The following is a 27,187-nucleotide window of genomic DNA, read 5'->3' on the forward strand; positions in this document are numbered from 1 at the left end:
ATTTCTCTCCCCGTCCCACAAACCCCAAATCCGACCCCTAAACCCCCAAAACCCCAAAATCCAACCCCAAATCAATCCCTGAACCCCTCAATATTTCTGTCCCCATCCCACACACCCCAAAATCCAAACCATGGACCCCCCAAATTTACTCCCCCCACCCCACAAACCCCAAAATCCAACCCCAAATCCATCCCTGGACCCCCCAAAATTTCTCTCCCCATGCCACAAACCCCAAATCCAACCCTTGGACCCCCCAAACCCCCAAAATCCATCCCTGGGCCCCCCAAAATTACTCCCCCAACCCCACAAACCCCAAAATCCAGACCATGGACCCCCCAAAATTTCTCTCCCCATCCCACAAACCCCAAATCCAACCCTTGGACCCCCCAAAATCCCCCCCCCAAAACCCCAAAATCCAACCCCAAACCCACCCCCTAAACCCCCCAAAATTTCTCTCCCCATCCCCAAAGCCCCAAAATCCAACCCCAAACCCACCCCTGAACCCCCCCAAACCCCAAAATCCAACCCCAAATCCATCCCTGGACCCCCCAAAATTATTCCCACCACCCCAAAAACCCCAAATCCAGACCTTGAATCCCCCAAAATCTCTCCCCCCACCCCCAAAACCCCAAAATCCAACCCCAAATCCATCCCTGAACCCCCCAAAATTTATCTCCCCATGCCACAAACCCCAAATCCGACCCTTGGACCCCCTCAAAACCCCAAAATCGCTCCCCCATCCCTCACACCCCAAAATCCAAACCCTAAACCCCCCAAACTCAAATCCCTCCACCCCACAAACCCCAAATCCAATCCTAAATCCATCCCGAAACCCCCCAAAATCCCTCCCCAAACCCCCAAAACCCCAAATCCAACCCCAAACCCACCCCTAAACCCCCCCAAATTATTCCCACCACCCCACAAACCCCGAAACCCACCCCTAAACCCCCCCAAAATCTCTCCCCCCACCCGCAAAACCCCAAAAACCAACCCCAAATCTATCCCTGAACCCCCCAAAATTACTCACTCCCACCCCATAAACCCCAAACCCACCCCCTAAAACCCCAAAACCCCTCCCCAGACCCCCAAAATCGCTCCCCCGACCCCACAAACCCCAAATCCGACCCCAAATCCATCCCTGGACCCCCCCAAAATTTCTCTCCACATCCCACAAACCCCAAAATCCAACCCCTAAACCCCCCAAAATCGCTCCCCCCACCCCCAAAACCCCAAAAACCAACCCCCAATCCATCCCTGAAACCCCCAAACTCAACTCCCCCCACCCCACAAACCCCAAACCCACCCCTAAACCCCCCAAAATTTCTCTCCCCATCCCACAAAACCCAAATCCAACCCTTGGACCCCCCCAAAATCCCCCCCCAAAACCCCAACCCCACCCACCAAATCCCCCAAAACCCCAAAATCCAACCCCAAATCCATCCCTGGACCCCCCTAAAATTTCTCTCCCCACCCCACAAACCCCAAATCCAACCCCAAACCCACCCCAAAAACCCCTCCAAAAACCCCAAAACCCCCCCAAAACCCCATAAAACCCCCCCAAAAACCCCAACCCCCCCCCCTAACCCCCCCCTCTCTCACCCCACAGATGGACCCCGACCCCTCTCCGCCCAGCCCGGAGCCCCCCGCCCTATTAAAAACCTACAAATGGCTCAGCCCGCTCCAGGGGGACCCCGAAAAAATCGGGGGGACCCCCGGGAGCCGCCGCTGGGCGAGGCTGCAGGGCTGGAAACGCTCCTACAGCCACCCCGACACCGAGGGCGGCGACAAAACCGGCGACAAAACCGGCGACAAAATTGGTGACAGAGCTGGTGACAAACCCGGTTACAAGCCTGGTGACAAATCTGGTGACAAATCTGGCGGCACCAAGGCCAGCGCGAGGCGGTCGCTGTTCCAAAGGGCTTTTTCTGCCCCCTCCAAGTGGCCCAGGGGACACTCGGGGACGCGAGGGGACACCAGGGGACACGAGGGGACAAAGCCACCCCCGGCGCTGCAGCGGTACCTGAGAGGAGCGGGGAGGAGGAGGGGACACGGTGACAGCCAGGAGGGGGAGGGGACAGGTGAGATTTGGGTGGAATTGGGGGATTTTGGGGTGGGATTTGTGGATTTTGGGGTGGAATTGGGGGATTTTGGGGTGGAATTTGTGAATTTTGGGGTGTTTGGGATTAAAGGATTGTGGGTTTTGGGGTGGAATTGATGGATTTTGGGGTGTGGAGTTATGGGATTGTGGATTTTGGGGTATTTGAGGCTGTGGGATTGTGGATTTTGGGGTGGAATTGGTGGATTTTGGGGTGTGGGATTATGGGGTGGTGGGTTTTGGGGTGATTGTGATGGATTTTGGGGTGTGGGATTATGGGGTTGTGGATTTTGGGGTGTTTGGGGTGGAATTGGTGGATTTTGGGGTGTGAGTTATGAGGTTGTGGATTTTGGGATGTGGGGTTATGGGACTGTGGATTTTGGGGTGATTGTGATGGATTTTGGGGTGGAACTGATGGATTTTGGCGTGTTTGGGGTTATGGGATTGAGGATTTGGGATGGAATTGGTGGATTTTGGAGTGTTTGGGGTTATAGGATTGTGGATTTTGGGGTGTTCAGGGTTATGGGATTGAGGATTTTGGGGTGATTGTGAAGGATTTGGGGGTGGAATTGGTGAATTTTAGGGTGAAATTTGTGGATTTTGGGGTGTTTAGGGTTGTGGGGTTAAGGATTTAGGGGTGTGGGTGATTGATTTTGGGGTGGAATTGATGAATTTTGGGGTGTTTGGGGTTATGGGGTTGTGGATTTTGGGGTGCAATTGGTGGATTTTGGGGTGGAATTTGTGGATTTTGGGGTGGAATTTGTGGATTTTGGGGTGTGGGTTATGGGACTGTGGATTTTGGGGTGTTTGGGGTGGAATTGATGGATTTTGGGGTATTTGGGGTTGTGGGGTTGAGGATTTTAGGGTGTGGGTTGTGGATTTGGGGGGGGAATTTTGGGGTTTAGGGTGGAATCTGTGGATTTTGGGGTATTTGGGGTTATGGGGTTGTGGATTTTGGGGTGTTTGGGATTAAAGGATTGTGGGTTTTGGGGTGGAATTGGTGGATTTTGGGGTGTGGGTTATGGGGTTGTGGATTTTGGGATGGAATTGATGGATTTTGGGGTGTGGGGTTATGGGATTGTGGATTTTGGGGTGTGCGTGAGGGATTTTGGGGTGTTTGGGGTTATGGGGTTGTGGATTTTGGGGTGGAATTTGTGGATTTTGAAGTGTGAGGGGTGTGGAGTGATGGATTTTGGGGTATTTGGGGTTATGGATTTTGGGGTGGAATTGATGGATTTTGGGGTGTGGGGGTGTTGAGTGATGGATTTTGGGGTGTGGGGTTATGGGGTGGTGAATTTTGGGGTGTGGGGTTATGGGGTTGAGGATTTTGGTGTTTTTGGGGTTATGGGGTTGAGGATTTTGGGGTAGAATTGATGGATTTTGGGGTGTGGGGTTATGGGATTGTGGATTTTGGGGTGGAATTGGTGGATTTTGGGGTGTTTGGAGTTATGGGATTGCGGATTTTGGGGTTATGGGATGATGGATTTTGGGGTGTGAGTTATGAGGTTGTGGATTTTGGGGTGTTTGGGATTAAAGGATTGTGGATTTTGGGGTGGAATTGGTGGATTTTGGGGTGTGGGGTTATGGGGCTGTGGATTTTGGGGTGGAATTGATGGATTTTGGGTTGTGATTTTTGGGGTGTGGGGTGACCTGCCACATCCCCCCGATGTCCCCTCCCTATCCCCTCCCTGTCCCCTCCCGTGCCACCCGGACCCGGCCAAACCGGCTCGGGGCCACCCACGGGGCTGGCCCGGGGCCACCTGGGCTTGTCCCCACACGTGTCACTGTCACTGTCACTGTCACACTGCCACGTGTCACATGGTGTCACCTCAGCCCTGGTGGCACCTCCTGTCCCTCAGTGTCACCTCCACGGCCACCTGTCCCCAATCCTGGCCACCCCCTGTGGGTGACAATGATGCCTTGGGGGTGACAATGGCACCGTGTGTGTGACAATGACACTGTGGCCACCCCCCTGTGGGTGACAGTGACACCTTGGAGGTGACAATGACACCGGGGGGTGGTGACAGTGACACCGAGGGGGTGACAATGACACCAGGGGGGTGACAATGACACCGAGGGGGTGACAATGACACCGTGGCCACCTCCCTGTGTGTGACAATGGCACTATGGGGGTGGCAATGACACCGTGTGGGTGACAGTGACACCGTGTGGGTGACAATGACATCGTGGGTGTGACAATGACACCATGGGGGTGACAATGACACTGTGGTCACCTCCCTGTGGGTGACAATGACACCGTGGGGGTGACAATGACACCGTGTGGGTGACAATGACACCAGGGGGGTGACAATGACACCGGGGGAGTGACAATGACACTGTGGGGGTGACAATGGCACCGTGTGTGTGACAATGACACTGTGGCCACCCCCCTGTGGGTGACAATGACACCGAGGGGGTGACAATGACACCGTGTGGGTGACAGTGACACCGTGTGGGTGGCAATGACACCTTGGGGGTGACAATGACACCGAGGGGGTGGCAATGACACCATGGCCACCGCCCTATGTGTGACAATGACACCTTGGGGGTGACAATGACACTGAGGAGGTGACAATGACACCAGGGGGGTGACAATGACACCTTGGGGGTGACAATGACACCGAGGGGGTGACAATGACACCATGTGTGTGACAATGACACCGTGGCCACCCCTCCATTGTGTCCCCTCAGTGCCACCCCTGGGGCCACCCGCGGTGTCCCCGGTGTCCCCCGATGTCACCGTGTGGGACGTGTCCCAGTTCTCGCTGCAGGACGGGCGCCTGGTGCCACTGGGCAGGGATGACGAGGTGAGAGGGGACACCGGGAATGTCACCGGGGGGAGGGTGTCACCAAGGGGACAGGGTGGCACCTCCTGAGCCCTGGTGTCCCCTGGTGTCCCTCAATGTCCCCTCAATGTCCCCTGATGTCCCCAAGTGTCTCCTGCTGTACCTCAATGTCCCCTGATGTCCCCTGATGTCCACTCGTGTCCCTCAATGTCCCCACATGTCTCCACTGTCCCCTCAATGTCCCCACTGTCCCCTCAATGTCTCCACTGTCCCCTCAATGTCCCCACTGTCCCCTCAATGTCCCCAATGTCCCCTGATGTCCTCAATGTCCCCTGATGTCCCTCAGTGTCCCCAATGTCCCTCAATGTCCCCTCAATGTCCCCTGATGTCTCCAAGTGTCCCTTGGTGTCCCTCAATGTCCCCTCAATGTCCCTTGATGTCTCCAAGTGTCCCCTGGTGTCCCTCAATGTCCTCTCAATGTCCCCAAGGGTGACAGTGTGGAATTTCCTGTCCCCTGGTGTCCCCTGATGTCCCCAATGTCCCGTCAATGTCCCCTGATGTCCCCTGATGTCCCTAAGGGTGACAGGGTGGCACTTCCTGTGCCCTGGTGTCCCCTGATGTCCCTGAGTGTCCCCTGATGTCCCCAAGTGTCTCCTGCTGTCCCTCAATGTCCTCTCATGTCCCCTCATGTCCCCCAGTGTCCCTCAATGTCCCCCGATGTCTCCTGATGTCCTCTGATGTCCCTCAATGTCCCCTGATGTCCCCAAGTGTCTCCTGGTGTCCCTCAATGTCCTTTCGTATCCTCTGGTGTCCCCTGATGTCCCCTCGTGTCCTCTGCTGTCCCTCAATGTCCCCTGATGTCCCTGAGGGGACAGGGTGGCACTTCCTGAGCTCTGGTGTCCCCTGGTGTCTCTCAATGTCCCCTCAATGTCCCCTGATGTCCCCAAGTGTCGCCAATGTCCCTCAATGTCCCAAAAGTCCCCAATGTCCCCAATGTCCCCAATGTCCCCAATGTCCCCAATGTCCCTCAATGTCCCCTGATGTCCCCAATGTCCCCAGGGCTGGTGGCACAGCAGGACCCGCGCTGGCAGCGCCACCTCCGAGGCCACCGCGGGCAGGAGGGACCCGGGTGAGGAACTGGGATGGACTGGGATGGACTGGGAGGAACTGGGATGGACTGGGAGGGACTGGGAGGGACTGGGAGGGACTGGGAGGAACTGGGAGGGACTGGGAGGGACTGGGATGGACTGGGATGGACTGGGAGGGAACTGGGAGGGACTGGGATGGACTGGGAGGGACTGGGAGGGACTGGGAGGGAACTGGGAGGGACTGGGATGGACTGGGAGGGACTGGGAGGGACTGGGAGGAACTGGGAGGGACTGGGATGGACTGGGATGGACTGGGAGGGAACTGGGAGGGACTGGGATGGACTGGGAGGGACTGGGAGGGAACTGGGAGGGACTGGGATGGACTGGGAGGGACTGGGATGGAACTGGGATGGAACTGGGAGGGACTGGGAGGGAACTGGGATGGACTGGGAGGGACTGGGATGGACTGGGAGGGACTGGGAGGGACTGGGAGGGAACTGGGAGGGACTGGGATGGACTGGGATGGACTGGGATGGACTGGGAGGGACTGGGAATATACTGAAATGGGATTGGGACTGGTTGTTACTGGTGTTTACTGGTTGTTACTGGTCCTTACTGGTTTTCACTGGTTGTTACCAGTTTTTACCGGTTGTTACTGGTTGTTACTGGTGGTTACTGGTCGTTACTGGTTGTTACTGGTGGTTACTGGTCGTTACTGGTCGTTACTGGTTGTTACTGGTGGTTACTGGTCGTTACTGGTTGTTACTGGTGGTTACTGGTGGTTACTGGTTGTTACTGGTGGTTACTGGTGTGTACTGGTGGTTACTGGTTGTTACTGGTTTTTACTGGTTGTTACTGGTGTGTACTGGGATATACTGGTTGTTGCTGGTTTTTACTGGTTGTTACTGGTTGTTACAGGCGGTTACTGGTTGTTACTGGTGTGTACTGGTGGTTACTGGTGGTTAGTGGTGTGTACTGGGATATACTGGTTTTTACTGGTTTTTACTGGTGGTTACTGGTTTTTACTGATTGTTACTGGGTGTTACTGGTCCTTACTGGTCCTTACTGGTCCTCACTGGTTCTGCCCCCCCAGATCCGGGGGTCCCGAGGAGCCCCGAACAGGAAACGGCCGCGAGCACCCCGGGCAGCAACGTCAGGGTGGGACATCGGCACTGGCATTGTCATTGTCACTTTGTCATTGTCACCTGTGTCACTGTCACCTGTGATTGTCACCTGTGTCACTTGTGTGACCTGTCACTGTCATTGTCATCTGTGTCACCTGTCACTGTCGCCTGTGTCACCTGTGTCACCTGTCACTGTCATTGTCATTGTCACCTGTGTCACTTGTGTCACCTGTGTCATTGTCACCTGTCACTGTCATTCTCAACTGTGTCATGTGTGTGACTGTCATTGTCACCTGTGTGTCACCTGTCACTGTCACCTGTCACTGTCACCTGTGTCACCTGTCACTGTCATTGTCACCTGTGTCATCTGTGTCACTGTCACCTGTCACTGTCACCTGTGTCACCTGTGTAATTGTCATTGTCACCTGTGTCACCTGTCACTGTCACCTGTGTCACTGTCACTGTCACCTGTGTCACCTGTGTAATTGTCATTGTCACCTGTGTCACCTGTCACTGTCACCTGTGTCATTTTCATTGTCACCTGTGCCACCTTGTCATTTTCACCTGTGTCATTGTTGTTGTCACCTTGTCATTGTCACTTGTGTCATCTGTGTCACCTGAGTCACCTGTGATTGTCACCTGTGTCATTGTCATTTTCACCTCTGTCATTGTCACCTGTGTCACCTGTCACTGTCACCTGTGTCCCTGTCCCCATCCCTGTCCTCGTCATTGTCACCTGTGGAGACGCTGAGGGTGACAGGGACACTGAGGTGGACACTGTCCTTGTGTCCCTGTCCCTGTCCCCTCCCTGTCATTGTCATTGTCATTGTCGTTGTCACTGTCATTGTCATTATCACTGTCACTGTGTCACTGTCATTGTCCCCAGGGTTTGCTGTGGAAGCGCCTCCTCCGGGACAGGAAAACTCGAGGTGGCTCCAAAAGTGACACCGCGGTGACACCCGAGGGTGACAGGTAGGGGACAGTGCGGGGGGGAGGGGTGGCAGTGACACTGCTGTCCCTGTTCGGGTCCCTGGTGACACTGCTGTCCCCATTTTGGGATCCTGGTGACATTGCTGTCCCCTCAGGGTCCCTTTTTGGTGTCCTGGTGACACTGCTGTCCCATTTTTGGGATCCTGGTGACACTGCTGTCCCCATTTTCGGGTCCCTGGTGACACTCCTGTCCCCTTTTCGGGGTCCTGGTGACACTCCTGTCCCATTTTTGGTGTCCTAGTGACACTCCTGTCCCCATTTTCGTGACCCTGGTGACACTCCTGTCCCCTCAGGGTCCCCAGCCGCTGCGGGTCCCACGAGTCCCTGGTGCCACCCCCCGAGCTGGACCTGACTGGGGACAATGTCACCATCCGGCCCGTGCACGGCAGCGTGGTGGGGGAGAGGTTCTGCTTCCAGGTACGGGGGTGGCACTGTCCCCTCGGTGTCCCCTCAGTGTCCCCAGTGTCCCCTCAGTGTCCCCTCAGTGTCCAGTCACCCTCAGTGTCCCCTCAGTGTCCCCTCAGTGTTCCTAATGTCTCCTCACTGTCCCCTCAGTGTCCCTGTCACCCTCAGTGTCCCTTCAGTGTCCCCTCAGTGTCCTCTCACTATCCCCTGGTTTTCCCTGTGTCCCCTCAGTGTCCCCTGGAGTCCCCTCCATGTCCCTGTCACCCTCAGTGTTCCCTGGTGTCCCCTGGTGTCCCCTCACAGTCCCCTCAGTATCCCCTCAGTGTCACCTTCACTGTCCCCTCAGTGTCCAGTCACCCTCAGTGTCCCCTCACTGCCCTCTGGTGTCCCCTCAGTGTTCCCTGAATGTCCCCTGGTGTCTCCTGGTGTCCCCTCACTGTTGCCTTGCTGTCACCCTCGCTGTCCCCTCAGTATCCCCTCAGTGTCACCTTCACTGTCCCCTGCTGTCCCGTCAGTGTCCCCTCAGTGTCCCTGTCACCCTCAGCGTCCCCTCACTGTCCTCTGGTGTTCCCTGAATATCTCCTCAGTGTCCCCTGGTGTCCCCTGGTGTTTTCTGGTGTCCCCTCACTGTCCTCTCAGTGTCCCCACTGTCCCCACTGTCCCCTCAGTGTCCCCATTGTCCCCTGCTGTCCCCTCCATATTCCCAATGTCCCCTCACTGTCCCACTGTCCCCTCACTGTCCCCTCCATGTCCCCAATGTCCCCAGTGTCCCCACTGTCCCCTCAGTGTCCCCACTGTCCCCTCACTGTCCCCTCAGTGTCCCCTCAGTGTCCCCACTGTCCCCTCAGTGTCCCCACTGTCCCCACTGTCCCCTCAGTGTCCCCACTGTCCCCTGCTGTCCCCAGGTGATCACCCCCGGCTGCAGCCGCTCCTTCGGCTGCTCCTCCCTGGCCGAGCGTGATCGCTGGATCGAGGAGCTGCGGCGGGCGGCGCGGCCCGACAAGGTGGGGCTGGGGACACCTGGGGACACCTGGGGAGACATGGGGAGACCTGGGAACACCTGGGGACACCTGGGGACAGCTGGGGACACTTGGGGACACTGAGGGGATGCCTTGGGGATGTCTGGTCCTTTAGGGTGGGTGGGGAAACTGAGGCACGGCACATCCTCAGTGTCCCCTGCTGGTCCTTGTGGTCCTTCTTGTCCCCTCCCCCGTGTCCCCACATCCCCTCCTGTCCCCATCCCCACCCACATCCCTCTTGTCCCCATGTCCCCTTTGTTTGTCCCCTTGTCCCCTTTATCCCCCTTGTCCCCTTGTCCCCATGTCCCTTTTGTCCCCTTGTCCTCTTGTCCCCATGTCCCCTTTGTCCCCTTTGTCCCCATGTCCCTTTGTCCCCTTGTCCCCATGTCCCCTTTGTCCCTTTGTCCCCTTTGTCCCCTTTGTCCTCTTTGTCCCCTTTGTCCCTCACCCACATCTCCCTTGTCCCTTTGTCCCCTTGTCCCTTGTCCCCCTTGTCCCCTTGTCCTCTTGTCCCCATGTCCCTTTTGTCCCCTTGTCCTCTTGTCCCCATGTCCCCTTTGTCCCCTTTGTCCCCATGTCCCTTTGTCCCCTTGTCCCCTTTGTCCCCTTTGTCCTCTTTGTCCCCTTGTCCCCATGTCCCCTTTGTCCCTTTGTCCCCTTTGTCCCCTTTGTCCTCTTTGTCCCCTTTGTCCTCTTTGTCCCCTTGTCCCCATGTCCCCTTTGTCCCCTTGTCCCTTTGTCCCCTTTGTCCCCTTGTCCCCTTGTCCCCCTTGTCCCCTTGTCCCCTTGTCCCTTTTGTCCCCTTGTCCCTTTATCCCCTTGTCTCCTTTGTCCCCTTTGTCCCTTTGTCCCCTTGTCCCCTTTATTCCACTTTTCCCTTTGTCCCCTTGTCCCCTTGTCCCCTTGTCCCCACCCCACCAGGACAACTGCGAGCGCCAGGAGCTGGCTCTGACCCTCTGGGTCTACGAGGGCCGGGACCTCCCCCCTCGCCGCCGCCTCCGCTGCCACCTCCAGCTGGACGGCGCCACCTTCGCCCGCACCACGGCCAAGCCGGCCGGCGCCGACGGCCAACTCTTCTGGGGCGAGCTCTTCCAGTTGGCCGCGCTCCCCCCGGCGCGCGCCCTCACCGTCGCCCTGTGCCGCGACGACCACCCCGGGCAGCCGCTGGCCACCGTCACCGTCCCGCTGGCCGAGCTGGCGGCGGCGCGGCAGCCCCTGGAGCGTTGGTACACGCTGGGCGGCGCCGGCGGCGAGCGGGCGCCGGCGGTGCGGCTGCGCGGGCGGTACCGCGAGGTGCGGGTGTTGCCCATCGTGCGCTACAAGGAGCTGGCGGAGTTCATCACCTTCCACTACCGGGAGCTGTGCGGCCGCCTGGAGCCGGCCATCGCCGTGCGGCACAAGGAGGAGCTGGCCGGCGCTTTGGTGCGCGTCCTGCAGAGCACCGGCAAGGCCAAGGTGGGGCGGGGTTGGGAGTGGGGGGTGGAGATGGTTAGGTTGGGTTGAGTTGGATGGGGTTGGGTTGGGTTGTGTTGTGTTGTGTTGTGTTGGGATGGATTGGTTGGGTTGGGTTGGGTTGAGTTGGGTTGTGTTGAGTTGGGTTGGGTTGGATGAGTTGGTTTGAGTTGGGTTGGGATGAGTTGTGTTGTGTTGGGTTGGATGATTTGGGTTGTGGTGGGTTGGGTTGGGATGAGTTGGATTGAGTTGGGTTGAGTTAGGTTGCATTGCGTTGCATTGGGTTGGATGTAGTTGGGTTGGGATGGGTTGGGTTGGATGAGTTGGATTGAGTTGGGTTGGGATGGGTTGTGTTGTGTTGTGTTGGGTTGCGTTGTGTTGGGTTGGACGTGGTTGGGTTGGGTTGGGATGGGTTGGGTTGGATTGGATGAATTGGGTTGGGTTAGGATGGGTTATGTTGGATGAGTTGGGTTGGGTTGAGTTGGGTTGGATGTGGTTGGGATAAGATTGGTTGGGTTGGATGAGTTGAGTGGGGTTGGATTGGATTAATTAGATTGGGAAGAGTTGAGTTGGGTTGAGTTGGGTTGGGTTGGGATGAGTTGGGTGGAGTTGAGTTGGGTTGGATGAGTTGCGTTGGGTTGGATTAATTAGGTTGGATTGGGTTGAGTTGAGTTGGGTTGGATGAGTTGCGTTGGGTTGGATTAATTAGGTTGGATTGGGTTGAGTTGAGTTGGGTTGAGTTGAGTTGGGATGGGTTGGATGAGTTGGGTTGGGCTGAGTTGGATTGAGTTGGGTTGGGATCAGTTAGGTTGGATTGGATGAGTTCAGTTGGGTTGAGTTGGGTTGGATGAGTTGGGTTGGGTTGGGTTGGATGAGTTGGGTTGGGTTGGATGAGTTGAGTTGGGTTGGGTTGGGTTGGATTGAGTTGGTTTGGGATGGGTTGGATGAGTTGGGTTGAGTTGAGTTGGATTAGGCTGAGTTGGATTGAGTTAGGTTGGGATCAATTGGGTTGGGTTGGATGAGTTGGATTGAGTTGGGTTGGGTTGAGTTGGGTTGGGTTGGATTAATTAGGTTAACTTGGGATGGGTTGGGTTGGGTTGGGTTGAGTTGAGTTGGGTTGGATGAGTTGAGTTGGGTTGAGTTGAGTTGAGTTGGGTTGGGTTGAGTTGAGTTGAATTGGGTTGAGTTGGGTTGAGTTGACATGAATAACTTGCATCAAGACCGCAGACATAAAAAACACAACTCAGGAGCGTTCCAGGACATCAAACGCCGGCTTCCATGACCATTTCAATTCCGCCGATGCCACCGATCCCTTTGGTGTCACCAGTGCCACCAACCCTTTGCCGTGTCCCCGCAGTCGTTCCTGATCGACCTGGGCATGGCCGAGCTCGACCGCTTCGATGACCACGAGGCGCTGATCTTCCGCGAGAACACCTTGGCCACCAAGGCCATCGACGAGTACATGAAGCTGGTGGGGGCCAAGTACCTGCAGGACACGCTGGGTACGAGGAAGGGACGTTGGGGACATCCCGGGCGGTGGCAGGGGACAGGGACAGGGATGGGAGTGGACACTGGGGGGTTGTGGGACACCCCTGACCAACCGTGGGGACGTGGTGTGGGATGGTCGTGGTCATTCCTGTACTGGTGGCATCTCTGTCCCCTGGACAGGTGGTGGTGACCTCCCTGTCCCCAGGGGAGGTGGTGGTGACATCTCTGTCCCTTGTCACTTGTCCCCGGGGGAGGTGGTGGTGACCTCTCTGTCCCCAGAGGAGTTGGTGACATTCCTGTCCCTTGTCCCCAGGGGATGTGGTGGTGACCTCTCTGTCCCTGTCGCTTGTCCCCAGGCGAGGTGGTGGTGACATCCCTGTCCCCAAGGGATGTCGTGGTGACCTCCCTGTCCCCAGGGGAGGTGGTGACCTCCCTGTCCCTTGTCCTCAGGGGAGGTGGCGGTGACCTCTCTGTCCCCAGAGGAGTTGGTGACACCTCTGTCCCTTGTTCCCAGGAGAGGTGGTGGTGACCTCTCTGTCCCCAGGCGAGGTGGTGACACCTCTGTCCCTTGTCCCCAGGGGACGTGGTCGTTACCTCCCTGTCCCCAGAGGAGTTGGTGGCATCCCTGTCCCCAGGGGAGGTGTTGGTGACACCTCTGTCCCTTGTCCCCAGGGGGGGTGGTGGTCACCTCCCTGTCCCTTGTCCCCAGGGGAGGTGGTGGTGACCTCTCTGTCCCTGTCCCTTGTCCCCAAGGGAGGTGGTGACATCCCTGTCCCTTGTCCCCAGGGGAGGTGGTGGTGACACCTCTGTCCCCAGGACAGGTGGTGGTGACACCTCTGTCCCCTGTCCCCAGGGGACGTGGTGGTCACCTCCCTGTCCCCCGAGGAGTTGGTGACATCCCTGTCCCCAGGGGAGGTGGTGGTGACCTCTCTGTCCCCAGGGGATGTCGTGGTGACCTCTCTGTCCCCAGGGGAGGTGTTGGTGACCTCCCTGTCCCCAGAGGAGTTGGTGACACCTCTGTCCCTTGTCCCCAGGGGAGGTGGTGATGACCTCCCTGTCCCCTGTCCCTTGTCCCTGTGGTGGTGATCTCACTGTCCCTTGTCCCCTGTCCTTTGTCCCCAGGGGAGGTGGTGGTGACATCTCTGTCCCTGTCCCTTGTCCCCAAGGGAGATGGTGACCTCCCTGTCCCTTGTCCCCAGGGGACGTAGTGGTGACCTCTCTGTACCCTGTCCCTTGTCCCCGTGGTGGTGATCTCACTGTCCCTTGTCCCCTGTCCCTTGTCCCCAGGACAGGTGGTGGTGACCTCTCTGTCCCCAGGGGAGGTGGTGGTGACCTCTCTGTCCTCAGGGGATGTCACGGTGACCTCACTGTCCCCAGGGGAAGTGGTGGTGACCTCTCTGTCCCCAAGGGAGTTGATGACACCCCTGTCCCTTGTCCCCAGGGGAGGTGGTGGTGACCTCTCTGTCCCCAAGGGGATGTCGTGGTGACCTCCCTGTCCCCAGAGGAGTTGGTGACACCCGTGTCCCCTGTCCCCAGGGGAGGTGGTGGCCCAGCTGTGCAGCTCCGAGGAGAGCTCTGAGGTCGATCCCAGCCGCTGCTCGGGGCTGGAGCTGCCCGAGCACCGGCAGCACCTGCGCCAGGTGTGCGAGGAGACGCTGCGGCGCATCACCGACGGCTCCGAGTGAGGGACAGCGCCGCGGACACCGCGGTGGCACTGGGGTGGCATTGGGGATGGGAGAAAACTGGACAAACCTGGACACCAGGGTGGCACCACGGGGCATCGGGGACGGGAGAAAACTGGGACAAACCTGGACACCAGGGTGGCATCAGGGACAGGAGAAACCTGGGACAAACCTGGACACCAGGGTGGCATTGGGGAAAGGAGATACCTGGACATTGGGGTGACATCGGGAACAGGAGAGGGGAATGACCTGGGGACAAATCTGGGACAAGTCTGGGGACATGGATTGGGAATGGACACCAGGATGGACACCAGGATGGATGTGGGGATAAATCTGGGGACAAGTTTGGGGACATAGATGAGGATGGACATTAGGATGGACTCAAGGACAAATTTGGGGACAAGTTTGGGGACAGGGGTGGGGATGGCCACCAGGATGGACTCGAGGACAAGTTTGGGGACAGTAATGAGGATGGACATTAGGATGGACATCAGGATGGGCCTGGGGACAAGTTTGGGGACACGGATTGGGAATGGACACCAGGATGGACACCAGGATGGACGTGGGGATAAATCTGGGGACAAGTTTGGGGACAAGGATGAGGATGGACACCAGGATGGACTCAAGGACAAGTTTGGGGACAGGAATGGGGACAGGGATGGGGATCAACACCAGGATGGACACCAGGATGGACCCAAGGACAAATTTGAGGACAGGAACAGCCACCAGAACAGACTCAACAACAAACCTGGTGACACCACCACCACAAAACCCACTCAACCCCAACCCCACCCCCGATGCCACCGCGCCCCCACGATGTCACCAACACATCCCCCCGTCCCTCGACCAGGTCCTTCCCGGCCGAGCTGGCCGAGGTGTTCGCGGCGTGGCGCGGCGAGTGCGCGGCGCGGGGCAAGGCGGCCATCGGGCAGCGCTTGGTATCGGCCTCGCTCTTCCTGCGCTTCCTGTGCCCGGCCATCATGTCCCCGAGCCTCTTCGGCCTGGTGCAGGAGTACCCCGGCGAGGCCACCGCCCGCACGCTCACCTTGGTGGCCAAAGTCATCCAGAACTTGGCCAACTTCACCACGTAGGTGGCACGGGGCAGTGTCCCCAAGGTTGGGTTGTCCCCTATTTTGGGTGGTCCTTAAATTTTGGTAATCCTCAATTTTGGGTTGTCCCTAATTTTGGGTTTTCCCCAAGTTTGGATTGTCCCCAAGGTTGGGTTGTCCCCAACAGGTCATGGGACAGTTGGGTTGTCCCCAAGTTTTGGTCATCGTCAATTTTGGGTTGTCCCCAAGGTTGGGTTGTCCCCAATTTTGGGTTGTCCTCAATTTTGGGTTGTCCCCAAGGTTGGGTTGTCCCCAAGTTTGGATTGTCCCCAAGTTTTGGTCTTCCTCAATTTTGGATCGTCCCCAAGGTTGGGTTGTCCCCAAATTTTGGGTTGTCCCCAAGTTTTGGTTTTCCCCAATTTTGGGTTGTCCTCAATTTTGGATCATCCCCAATTTTGGATTGTCCCCAAGTTTGGATCATCCTCAGTTTTGGGTTGTCCCCAAGTTTGGATCGTCCCCAACACGCCGTGGGACAGTTGGGTTGTCCCCAGGTTTTGGTCATCCTCAATTTTGGGTTGTCCCCAAGTTTGGGTTGTCCTCAAGTTTGGGTTGTCCCCAACACACCATGGGGCAGTTGGGTTGTCCCCAAGTTTTGGTCATCCTCAATTTTGGGTTGTCCTCAATTTTGGTTGTCCCCAAGGTTGGGTTGTCCCCAAGTTTTGGTCATCCCCAATTTTGGGTCATCCCCAATTTTGGTTTGTCCCCAAGTTTGGGTTGTCCCCAACACGCCATGGGAGAGTTGGGTTGTCCCGAAGTTTTGGTCTTCCTCAATTTTGGATCATCCCCAAGTTTGGGTTGTCCCCAACACGCCATGGGACAGTTGGGTTGTCCCCAAGTTTTGGTCATTCCCAATTTTGGGTTGTCCTCAAGTTTGGGTTTTCCCCAAGTTTAGGTTGTCTCCAAGTCTGGATCGTCCCCAAGTTTGGGTTGTCCCCAACAGGTCATGGGACAGTTAAGTTGTCCCCAAGTTTTGGTCATACCCAATTTTGGGTTGTCCCCAATTTTGGGCTGTCCCCATTTTTGGGATGTCCCCAAGGTTGGGTTGTCCCGAATTTTGGGTTGTCCTCAATTTTGGGTTGCCCCCAATTTTGGGTTGTTCCCAAGTCTGGGTTGTCCCCAAGTTTGGGTTGTCCCCAACACACCATGGGACAGTTGGGTTGTCCCCAAGTTTTGGTCATGCCCAATGACCCCTTGACCTTTCTGATGACCCTTAACCCTGACGTTGACCCCTTGACCATTCCAATGACCCCTTGACCATTCTGATGACCCCTTTGACCACTCCAGTGACCACTTGACCATTAAAATGACCCCTTGACCACTCCAATGACCCCTTGACCATTCTAATGATCCCTAACACTGGCGTTGACCCCTTGACCACTCCAATGACCCTTTGACCATTCCAATGACCCCTTGACCATTCTGATGACCCCTAACCCTGGCATTGACCCCTTGACCACTCCAATGACTCCTTGACCACTCCAATGACCCTTTGACCATTCCAATGATCCCTTGACCACTCCAATGACCCTTGACCATTCCAATGACCCTTTGATCACTCCAATGACCCCTAACCCCAACACTGACCCCTTGACCACTCCAATGTCCCCTTGACCCCTCCACTGACCCCTGACCCCTGACCCCTGACCCCAGGTTCGGCGAGAAGGAGCCCTACATGACCTTCATGAACGATTTCCTGGAGCACAACTGGGCCACCATGACCGAGTTCCTGGCGGCCGTGGCCACGCCGGAGGCCAGCGTCCACATGGCCACCTACGATGGCTCCGTGGACCTGGCCCTGGAGCTGGCCACGCTCCACCTGCTGCTCTGTGACATCTTCTCCAGCCTGGACCAGGTGCCACCACCCCGTGATGTCCCCGAGGCCGGGCTGGCCACCTCGTCCTTGTCCCCATGATGTCCTGGCTGGCCACCTTGTCCTTGTCCCTGTAATGTCCCCACAATGTCCCCGTGGTGCCCTGGTTGGCCACCTCGTTCTTGTCCCCACAATGTCCCCGTGGTGTCCTGCCTGACCACCTTGTCCCCATGGTGTCCCCAAGGCCAGGCTGACCACCTCATCCTTGTCCCTGTAATGTCCCCGTGGTGTCCAGGCTGGCCACCTTGTCCTTGTCCCCATGGTGTCCCCAAGGCCAGGCTGACCGCCCCATCCTTGTCCCCACAGTGTCCCCATGGTGTCCTGACTGGCCACCTCGTCCTTGTCCCTGTGATGTCCTGGCTGACCACCTCGTCCTTGTCCCTGTGATGTCCTGGCTGACCACCTTGTCCTTGTCCCTGTGGTGTCCCCAAGGCTGGGCTGGCCACCTCGTCCTTGTCCCCATGGTGTCCTGACTGGCCACCTCCATCCTTGTCCCTGTGGTGTCCCCAAGATGTCCTGCCTGGCCACCTCATCCTTGTCCCTGTGATGTCCCTAGGGTGTCCTGGTTGGTTACCTCGTACTTGTCCCTGTAATGTCCCCACAATGTCCCTGTGGTGCCCTGGCTGGCCACCTTTTCCTTGTCCCCGTGATGTCCCCACAATGTCCCCGTGGTGTCCCCAAGGCCACGCAGGAGGAGCTGGAGCCGCTGCCCACCATCCTCAGGGCCATCAGGGAGGGGACGCCTGTCCCCGTGTCCGTGTCCCTCAGCGCCACCGCTGGGAGGAGGTACCGAGGGACAGTGGGGACATCGGGGACAGTGGGGACAATGGGGACACCTGGGAAAAATGGGGACAATGGGGACGGCTAGGACAATGGGGACAATGGGGACATTGGGGACACCTGGGGACATTGGGGGATGCCTGTCCTGTGTCCGTGTCCCTCAGTGCCACCGCTGGGAGGAGGTACCGAGGGACAGTGGGGACAATGGGGACAATGGGGGACATTTGGGGACATTGGGGACATTGGGGGATGCCTGTCCTGTGTCCGTGTCCCTCAGCACCACCGCCGGGAGGAGGTACCGAGGGACACTGGGGACAATGGGGGACACCTGGGGACAAGGGAGGACATCTGGGGACAATGGAGGGACATTGGGGGACGCCTGTCCCCGTGTCTGTGTCCCTCAGTGCCACCACCAGGAGGAGGTACCGAGGGACACCTGGGGACAACGGGGACATTGGGGACAACTGGGGACAATGGGGACACTTGGGGACATTGGGGGACAACTGAGGACAATGGGGGCAATGGGGACATTGGGGACACCTGGGGACAAGGGAGGACATCTGGGGACAATGGGGGCAATGGGGACATTGGGGACACCTGGGGACAATGGGGGACAGCTGAGGACAATTGGGACACCTGGGGACAATAGTGGACACCTGTCCCTTTGTCCCCTTGTCCCCTTCGCTCCTTAACCCTTTATCCCTCTGTCCCTCTGTCCCTTTGTCCCCTTGTCCCCCTGACCCCTGTCCCCCTGTCTCCTTATCCCTTTGTCCCCCTGTCCCTCTGCCCCCCTTCCCTATCCCCTGTCCCTCTGTCCCCCTGTCCCTGTCCCTTTGTCCATTTGTCCCCTGTCCCTGTCCCCATCCCTGTCCCTGTCCCCTGTCCCCTTTATCCCTTTGTCCCCGTGTCCCCTGTCCCCCTGTCTCTTTGTCCCTTGTCCCCCTGTCCCTGTCCCTTTGTCCATTTGTCTCCTGTCCCCCGTCCCTGTCCCTGTCCCCCTGTCCCTGTCCCCCTGTCCCCCTGTCCCTGTCCCCCTGTCCCTGTCCCCCTGTCCCTGTCCCTGTCCCTGTCCCCCTGTTCCTGTCCCTTGTCCCCTGTCCCTGTCCCCTTATCCCTTTGTCCCTCTGTCCTCTATCCCTGTCCCTCTGTTCCCTGTCCCTTGTCCCTTTGTCCCCCTGTCCCCTTATCCCTTTATCCCTTTGTCCCCTGTCCCTCTGTCCCCTTATCCCTTTGTCCCCCTGTCCTCTGTCCCTTTGTCCCTTTGTCCATTTGTCCCCTGTCCCTGTCCCTGTCCCCATGTCCCCTGTCCCTGTCCCCTGTCCCTGCCCCCTATCCCTTATTCCCGTCCCCTTATCCCTTTGTCCCTCTGTCCCCCTGTCCCCCTGTCCCTTTGTCCCCCTGTCCATTTGTCCCCTGTCCCCGTCCCTGTCCCCCCAGCGCCCCACCCCCCCCCAAGCCCGGCTTTGTCCCCCCCCGCGATCTGCTCAAGCGCGGCCCCCTGATCAAGAGCCAGTCCCTGACCAGCGTCCGGCGCGTCCGCGGCGAGGGGACAGCGACAGCGACAGCGACAGCGACAGCGACAGACCCGTCCCCAGAACCGGAACCGAGCCCGGAGCCATCCTCGGTCCCGATCCCGGCCCCGAACCGGCAGCGCCGCCACGTGCAGCGCACCCAGAGCGTCCCGGCCCAGCCCAAAACCCCGCGGGGACAGAACCGGGGGGACAGAGACGGGCACGCGACACAGGGGACAGCCAGGGGTGGCACCGGGACGGAGGTGAACGGGGATGGACCGGTGAGAACTGGTGGCACTGGTGTGGGACAGGGTGGTGAACTGGTGGCACTGGTGTGGGGACAGAAGGGTCCCCGGTGACCGGTGATGGCCCGGTGAGAACTGGTGGCACTGGGGTGGCAAACTGGTGGCACTGGGATGGGGACACGGGGGTGAACTGGTGGCACTGGGATGGGGACAGTGTTGTTAACTGGTGTCACTGGGGTGGGGACAGGGGGGTCACCAGTGACCAGCGATGGCACAGTGAGAACTGGTGTCACTGGGATGGGGACAGGGACAAACTGGTGTCACTGGGATGGGGACAAGGGGGTCAGTGGTGACCGGTGACGGCCCAGTGAGAACTGGTGGGGACACGGGTGCAAGCTGGTGTCACTGGGATGGGGACAGTGTTGTTAAGTGGTGTCACTGGGATGGGGACAGTGCTGGTGTCACTGGGATGGGGACATGGGGGTGAACTGGTGTCACTGGGATGGGGACAGTGCTGGTGGTCACTGGTGTGGGACAGGGGGGTGAACTGGTGTCACTGGGATGAGGACAGTGTTGTTAACTGGTGTCACTGGGATGGGGACAGGAGGTGAACTGGTGTCACTGGGCCACGCTGGGGCGGGGATTGGTGGCACTAAAGGGGTTCTGGTGACATTGACGGGGTGTGGTGACATTAACAGGGCTGTGGTGGCACTTATGAGGATCTGGTGACATTAACGGGGGTCTGGTGACATAAACGACAGTCTGGTGACATTAATGACAGTCTGGTGACATTAACCAGGTTCTGGTGACATTAATGTGGTTCTGGTGACATTAACGGCAGTTTGGTGACATTAACGGGGGTCTGGTGACACTAATGGCAGTTTGGTGGCATTAATGACAGTCTGGTGACATTAATGGCAGTCTGGTGACATTAACCAGGATTCTGGTGACATTAATGGCGGTTTGGTGACATTAACGGGGGTCTGGTGACACTAACCGGGGTGTGGTGACATTAACCAGGATTCTGGTGACATTAACGGCAGTTTGGTGACATTAACGGGGGTCTGGTGACACTAATGGCAGTTTGGTGACATTAATGACAGTCTGGTGACACTGACCAGGATTCTGGTGACATTAACGGGGGTCTGGTGACATTAACAGGAGTCTGGTGACATTAATGGCAGTCTGGTGACACTAACCAGGATTTTGATGACATTAATAACAGTCTGGTGACATTAGCGGGGCTCTGGTGACATTAATGTGGTTCTGGTGACAATAACCGATGCCCCAGTGACAACAACACCCGCACGGTGCCAATCAAGGGGACATTAACGTCTGTCCCAGTGCCATTAACGGGTCATTATCTCATGTCGCGACACCATCGCGGGGTACCGGGTGCCATTATCTCATATCGCGACACCATGGCGGGGTACCGGGTGACACTGACCGCCTGTCGCGATGTCGCAGCTCCGGGGGAAGCTGCGCTCGTCGGCGTCGCTGCCCCGCAAATCGTCGGTGCCGTGGCAGCGCCTGGCCGAGGACGCGACAGCCCCGGGGGAGCTCTACGGGCTGCGGCCGCTCGAGAAGGTAACGGGGACAGTCCCTGGTGTCACTCGGTGTCACTCGGTGTCACCCGGTGTCACTCGGTGTCCCCTGGTACCTCTCAGTGTCCTCCGGTGTCCCCTCGGTGTCCCCCTGGAAATTCTTGATGTCCCCCGGTGTCCTCCTGGTACCTCTCGATGTCTTCTCGGTGTCCCCTCGGTGTCCCTCGGTGTCCCTGGTGTCGCCCGGGTGTCGCCCTGGTGTTCTCCTGTGTCCTCTGGTGTCCCTCGGTGTTCTCTCGGTGCCCCCTGCTGTCGCTCTGGTGTCCTCCGGTGTTCTCTAGGTGTCTCTCGGTGTCCCCTGGTACCTCTCGGTGTCCCTCGGTGTCCCTCAGTGTCTTCTCGGTGTCCCCCGGTGTCCCCTCCGTGTCCTCTCGGTGTTCTCTTGGTGTCCCCTGGTGTCTCCCCGGTGTCCCCCGGTGTCCCCTCGGTGTCCCCTGGTACCTCTCAGTGTCCCTCGGTGTCCCCTCGGTGTCACCCGGTGTCCTCTCGGTGTCCCTCGATGTCCCCTCGGTGTCCCCTGGTGTCCCCCCGTGTCCTCTCGGTGTCCCTCGATGTCCCCTGGTACCTCTCAGTGTCCTCCGGTGTCCCCTCGGTGTCCCCCTGGAAATTCTTGATGTCCCCCGGTGTCCTCCTGGTAGCTCTCGATGTCCCCACGATGTCCCTCGGTGTCCCCCGGTGTTGCCCCGGTGTCCCCTGGTGTTCTCCCTGTGTCTCCACGGTGTCGCTCTGGAAATTCTTTATGTCCCCCGGTGTCCTCCTGGTACCACTCGGTGTCCCCCGGTGACCGCATCCCGGTGTCCCCAACCCCTCTGTGACCCCATCCCGGTGTCCCCAGTCCCATCCCGATGTCTCCAACCCCGTCCCGATGTCCCCAGCACTGAGGAGCTGCGGGAGCGCCTGGAGCGGGCGGTGCCCCCAAATCCCCGATGTCCCCAAAATCCCAGTGTCCCCAACCCCTCGATGACCCCATCCCGATGTCCCCAACTCCATCCCGATGTCCCCAACCCCTCGGTGACCCTGTCCCCGTGTCCCCAAGCAGCACGGGCGGCTGCTGGAGGCGCTACGGGAGCGCCTGGAGCGCGCGGTGTCCCCAAATCCCTGATGTCCCCAAGCCCCCGATGTCCCCAACTCCCCCGTGACCCCATCCTGATGTCCCCAACCCCTCGATGACCCCATCCCGATGTCCCCAACCCCTCGGTGATCCTGTTCCGATGTCCCCAACCCCATCCCGGTGTCCCCAGCAGGGGCGGCTGCTGGAGGAGGAAACCGGGGATCGGTGCCACCTCCCGGTAACCTCGTCTCCGATGTCCCCAACTTCTCGGTGACCCCATCCCGATGTCCCCAACCCCTCGGTGACCCTGTCCCCGTGTCCCCAAGCAGCACGGGCGGCTGCTGGAGGCGCTGCGGGAGGAGCTGGCGGAGCTGCGGGAGCGCCTGGAGCGGGCGGAGGCGCGGGCGGCTCGGGCCGAGGAGCAGCAGCGGGAGCGCCTGGAGCGGCTCCGGGGGCAGCTGGACGAGGGAAACGCCCGAGCCGCGAACCTGGCGGCCAGGTGGGCATGGGGGGAACCCAAAAATTGAGTGGGGGGTCTCAAAATTTGGGTGGGGGTCACAGAATTTGGGGGGGGAGAACAGTTGGGGTGTTACTGAACACCGGGAGCAAAAAATGAGGGATGAAGGAAATGCAGACGGGGCAGGAAATGCAGGTGGGGATGTGGGACCCAAAATTGGGGTGGGGAACCCCGAAAATTGGGTGGGGGTCCCAAAATTGGGGCAGGGAACCCCAAAATTTGGGTGGTGGGTCCCAAAATTTTGGGTAGAGCCCCAAAATTTGGGTGGGAGAACACCTGGGGTGTCACTAAAGAGGAGGGATCCGGGATGAAGGAAATGCCTGAGCTGCAAACCTGGCGGCCAGGTGGGCATGGGGGGAACCCGAAAATTGAGTAGGGGGTCTCAAAATTTGGGTTGGGGTCCCAGAATTTGGGTGGGAGAACACCTGGGGTATAACACCAGGGAGCAAAAAATAAGGGATGAGGGAAATGCCCGAGCTGGGGAACAGGTGGGGATGGGGAGCCCCGAAAATTGGGGTGGGGGTCCCAAAATTGGGGCAGGGAACCCCAAAATTTGGGTGGGGGGTCTCAAAATTTGGGTGGGGGTCACAGAATTTGGGTGGGAGAACACCTGGGGTGTCACTAAACACGGGGGACTCAAAATAAGGGGTGTCCCAAACCAGTTTGGGGTTCCCATCCCAGTTTGGGGTTCCCAGTTGGGGTTCCCATCCCAGTTTGGGTTCCCAGTTTGGATTCCCAATTTGGGGTTCCCATCCCAGTTTGGGTTCCCATCCCAGTTTGGGTTCCCAGTTTGGATTCCCAGTTTGGATTCCCAGTTTGGGTTCCCATCCCAGTTTGGGTTCCCATCCCAGTTTGGGTTCCCAGTTTGGATTCCCAGTTTGGATTCCCAGTTTGGGTTCCCATCCCAGTTTGGATTCCCAGTTTGGGGTTCCCATCCCAGTTTGGATTCCCAGTTGGGGTTCCCAGTTTGGGTTCCCAGTTTGGGTTCCCAGTTTGGGGTTCCCATCCCAGTTTGGATTCCCAGTTTGGGTTCCCATCCCAGTTTGGATTCCCAGTTTGAATTCCCAGTTTGGGTTCCCCCCCCCAGGCTGACGGCGGCCGAGGGGACCCGGAGGAAAGATCTGGAGAGGCTGAAAACCAGTGAGGAACTGGGCCGGGAACTGGTGAGACTGGGAGGGACTGGGAGGGGACTGGTGAGACTGGGAGGGACTGGTGAGACTGGGAGGGACTGGGCCGGGAACTGGTGAGACTGGGAGGGACTGGGAGGGACTGGGAGGGACTGGGAGGGACTGGGAGGGACTGGGGAGACTGGGAGGGGAACAGAGGGGACATTGGGGACACTGAGGGACAGGGAGTGGACACAGAGGGTGACACAGGTGACACTCAGGTGACACAGGTGACATTAATGACATTCCAGTGACATTCAGGTGACACAGATGTGACCCAGATGTAACACACAGGTAATTCAGGTGACACTCAGGTGACACTCAGGTGACACAGGAGGTGACACAGATGTGACACAGATGACACAAGTGACATTAATGACATTCAGGTCACACACAGGTGACACAGGTATGACACAGGTGACATTAATGACCTTTCAGTGACATTCAGGTGACACAGGTATGAGACAGGTGACACAGATGTGACACAGACATTAATGACAGGTGACACACAGGTGACACTCAGGTGACATTAATGACACTCAGATACACAGGAGGTGACACAGATGTGACACAGATGACACAAGTGACATTAATGACATTCAGGTGGCGCACAGGTGACATTAATGACACTCAGGTGACAGAGATAACACACAGGTGACATTCAGGTGACACTCAGGTGACACAGGTGACATTAAAGACATTCAGGTGACACACAGGTGCCTCAGGTGACACTCGGGTGACATTAATGACACTCAGGTGACACACAAGTGACACAGATGACATTAATGACAGTCAGGTGACACAGCAGGTGACACAGGTGACAGAGGTGACACTCAGGTGACACTCAAGTGACACAGGAGGTGACACGGGTATGACACAGGTGATACAGATGTGACACAGATGACACAGGTGACACAGGAGGTGACACAGGTGACACAGGTGACATTAATGACACTCAGATGACACAGGAGATGACACAGGTGACACACAGGTGACACAGATGTGACACAGATGACAGGTGACACACAGATGACACAGGTGACACTCAGGTGACAGAGAGGTGACTCAGGTGACACTCAGGTGACATTAAAGACACACAGGTGACTCAGGTGACACAGGTGACATTAATGACACTGCAGTGACGTTCAGGTGACACACAGGTAACACAGGTGACACAGGAGGTGACACAGGTATGACACAGGTGATAGAGATGTGACACAGGTGACATTAATGACACTCAGGTGACACACAGGTGGCACTCAGGTGATACAGGTGACACTCAGGTGCCTCAGGTGACAGAGGTGACACACAGGTGACATTAATGACACAAGTGCCATGCGTGTCCCCACAGGAGCGCCGTCTCTCGGGGCTGGAGCGGGAGCTGCGCAGGACTTGGGGACATCCCTGCGCTGTCCCCGTGTCCCCAAGGGGCTGTGACGAGCCCAGCGACGACGGCCAGGCCACCAGCGTGTGACACCAAGGTCACCAAATGTCACCAGAGTGTGACACCGGTGTCACCAAGGTGTCACCGCCATGGGAATAAATGATGTCACCATGTCACGATGTTGTTGTCACCAGTGGTGTCACCGAGCTGCGGGGATGTGCCAGGCCTTGGGGACACTTTGGGACATTCCCCTGTGTCCCCTCAATGTTCCCAATGTCCCCCCAGTGTCCCCATGGTGTCCCCAGTGTCTGTGTGGTGTCCCCTCAGTGTCCCCAATGTCCCCTCAGTGTCCTCTCAATGTCCCCAATGTCCCCTCAGTGTCCCCCCAGTGTCCTCCCAGTGTCCCCTCAGTGTCCCCTCTGTGTCCCCAGTGCCTCATTTTGGGGGGACATTTTTGGGACAGTTGAGAACATTATTTTTGGGGTCACCCCGTGTTTTTGGGGTTTTATTTTGGGGTGCTGGGTTTTTTGGGGTGCCACAGGTGCTCGAGGACAATGAAAGCATCACCCCAAACCCATTCCACATGCCACCAAATGTCCCTAAACGTGCCCCAAAGTCGCCAAAGTCCCCAATAGAATCAACCACGGTGAATGCATCGCATTTGGGGTCGCCTCGTTTTTTAGGGTCGCCCCATATTTTTTTTGGGGTCTCCCCTTTTTATAGGGTTTTATTTTGGGGTGCTGGGTTTTTTGGGGTGCCACAGGTGCCCGGGGATGGTGAAGGCATCACCCTAAACCCCTTCCACGTGTCCCCAAATGTCCCCAAAAGTGCCCCAAAGTCCCCAAATGTCCCCAGTATCCAACGCCACCCAACACCGCGAATGCGATCGGATTTGGGGTCGCCCCATTTTTGGGTTTTTTCGTCCAAACCCCCGATTTCTTTTGGGGTTCTGAGATTTTTGGGGTGCCACAGGTGCTCGAGGACAGTGAAGTCATCACCCCAAAATCCATTTCATGTGTCCTCAAATGTCCCCAAAAGCGTCCCAAAGTCGCCAAACTCCCCAATAGACTCAAGCACCATAAATGCATCGCATTTGGGGTCGCCTCGTTTTTTGGGGTGCTGGGTTTTTTTAGGGTTTCTATCCAAAACTCCGATTTATTTTGGGGTGCTGGGTTTTTTGGGGTGCCACAGGTCCTTGAGGACAATGAGAGCATCACCCCAAATTCATTCCAGGTGCCACCAAATGTCCCCAAAACTGCCCCAAAATCCCCAAAGTCCCCATATTTCTCCATTAACGCTGACACCGAGAGTTGATCGCATTTGGGGTTGCCCCGTTTTTGGGGTCACCCCGTGGTTTTGGGGTTTTATTTTGGGGTTCTGGGTCTTTTGGGGTGCCACAGGCATCACATGGCATCACCCCAAACCCATTTTATGTGTCCCCAGATGTCCCCAAAAGTTCCCCAAAGTCCCCAAACGTCCCCATCAACACAAAGCGCCACCAATGCAATCGCATTTGGGGTCGCCCCGTTTTTTGGGGTCACCCCGTGTTTTTGGGGTTTCTATCCAAAACCCGGATTTATTTTGGGGTGCTGGGTTTTTTGGGGTGCCACAGGTGCTCGAGGACAATGAAAACATCACCCCAAACCCATTCCACATGCCACCAAATGTCCCCAAAAGTGCCCCAAAATCGCCAAAGTCCCCAGTGTCCAACGCCAGCTAACACCAGTTGATCGGATTTGGGATCGCCCAGTTTTTGGGTTTTTTTGTCCAAAACCTGGATTTATTTTGGGGTGCTGGATTTTTTGGGATGCCACAGGTGCT

The 27,187-nt window shown here is 57.5% G+C and overlaps 1 protein-coding gene across 2 annotated transcripts; it reads left to right on the forward strand.

Moving 5' to 3' along the window:
* The first annotated feature begins 1,606 nt into the window (after window positions 1–1,606).
* Window positions 1,607–25,545, forward strand: RASAL3 (RAS protein activator like 3). 2 transcript variants are annotated; one of them, XM_033083759.1, is made up of 18 exons: window positions 1,607–2,078; window positions 4,787–4,902; window positions 5,941–6,010; window positions 7,063–7,127; window positions 7,980–8,065; window positions 8,377–8,500; window positions 9,394–9,492; window positions 10,429–10,962; window positions 12,317–12,461; window positions 13,984–14,128; window positions 14,980–15,216; window positions 16,889–17,090; window positions 17,791–17,894; window positions 19,326–19,680; window positions 21,112–21,231; window positions 22,629–22,798; window positions 23,904–23,979; window positions 25,334–25,545. In XM_033083759.1, exons 1-18 carry the CDS (start codon window positions 1,607–1,609, stop codon window positions 25,454–25,456), a joined length of 3,243 nt encoding a protein of 1,080 aa, XP_032939650.1. In that variant the 3' UTR covers window positions 25,457–25,545. The 2 variants fall into 2 exon arrangements, with proteins under 2 accessions (XP_032939650.1, XP_032939651.1); XM_033083760.1 differs by lacking the exon at window positions 9,394–9,492.
* Window positions 25,546–27,187: the final 1,642 nt, after the last annotated feature.

This window comes from Catharus ustulatus, chromosome 33, assembly GCF_009819885.2.
Source record: "Catharus ustulatus isolate bCatUst1 chromosome 33, bCatUst1.pri.v2, whole genome shotgun sequence".
Classification (NCBI taxonomy): Eukaryota; Metazoa; Chordata; class Aves; order Passeriformes; family Turdidae; genus Catharus; species Catharus ustulatus.

Bases quoted from the DNA above. Each gene is read 5' to 3' on its own strand.
- RASAL3 (XM_033083759.1), top strand. From the start codon at position 1,607: ATGGACCCCGACCCCTCTCCGCCCAGCCCGGAGCCCCCCGCCCTATTA. The intron at 2,079-4,786 runs GTGAGATTTGGG...GTGTCCCCTCAG, and splicing joins CCAGGAGGGGGAGGGGACAG to TGCCACCCCTGGGGCCACCC. The intron at 19,681-21,111 runs GTGAGAACTGGT...GCGATGTCGCAG, and splicing joins AGGTGAACGGGGATGGACCG to CTCCGGGGGAAGCTGCGCTC.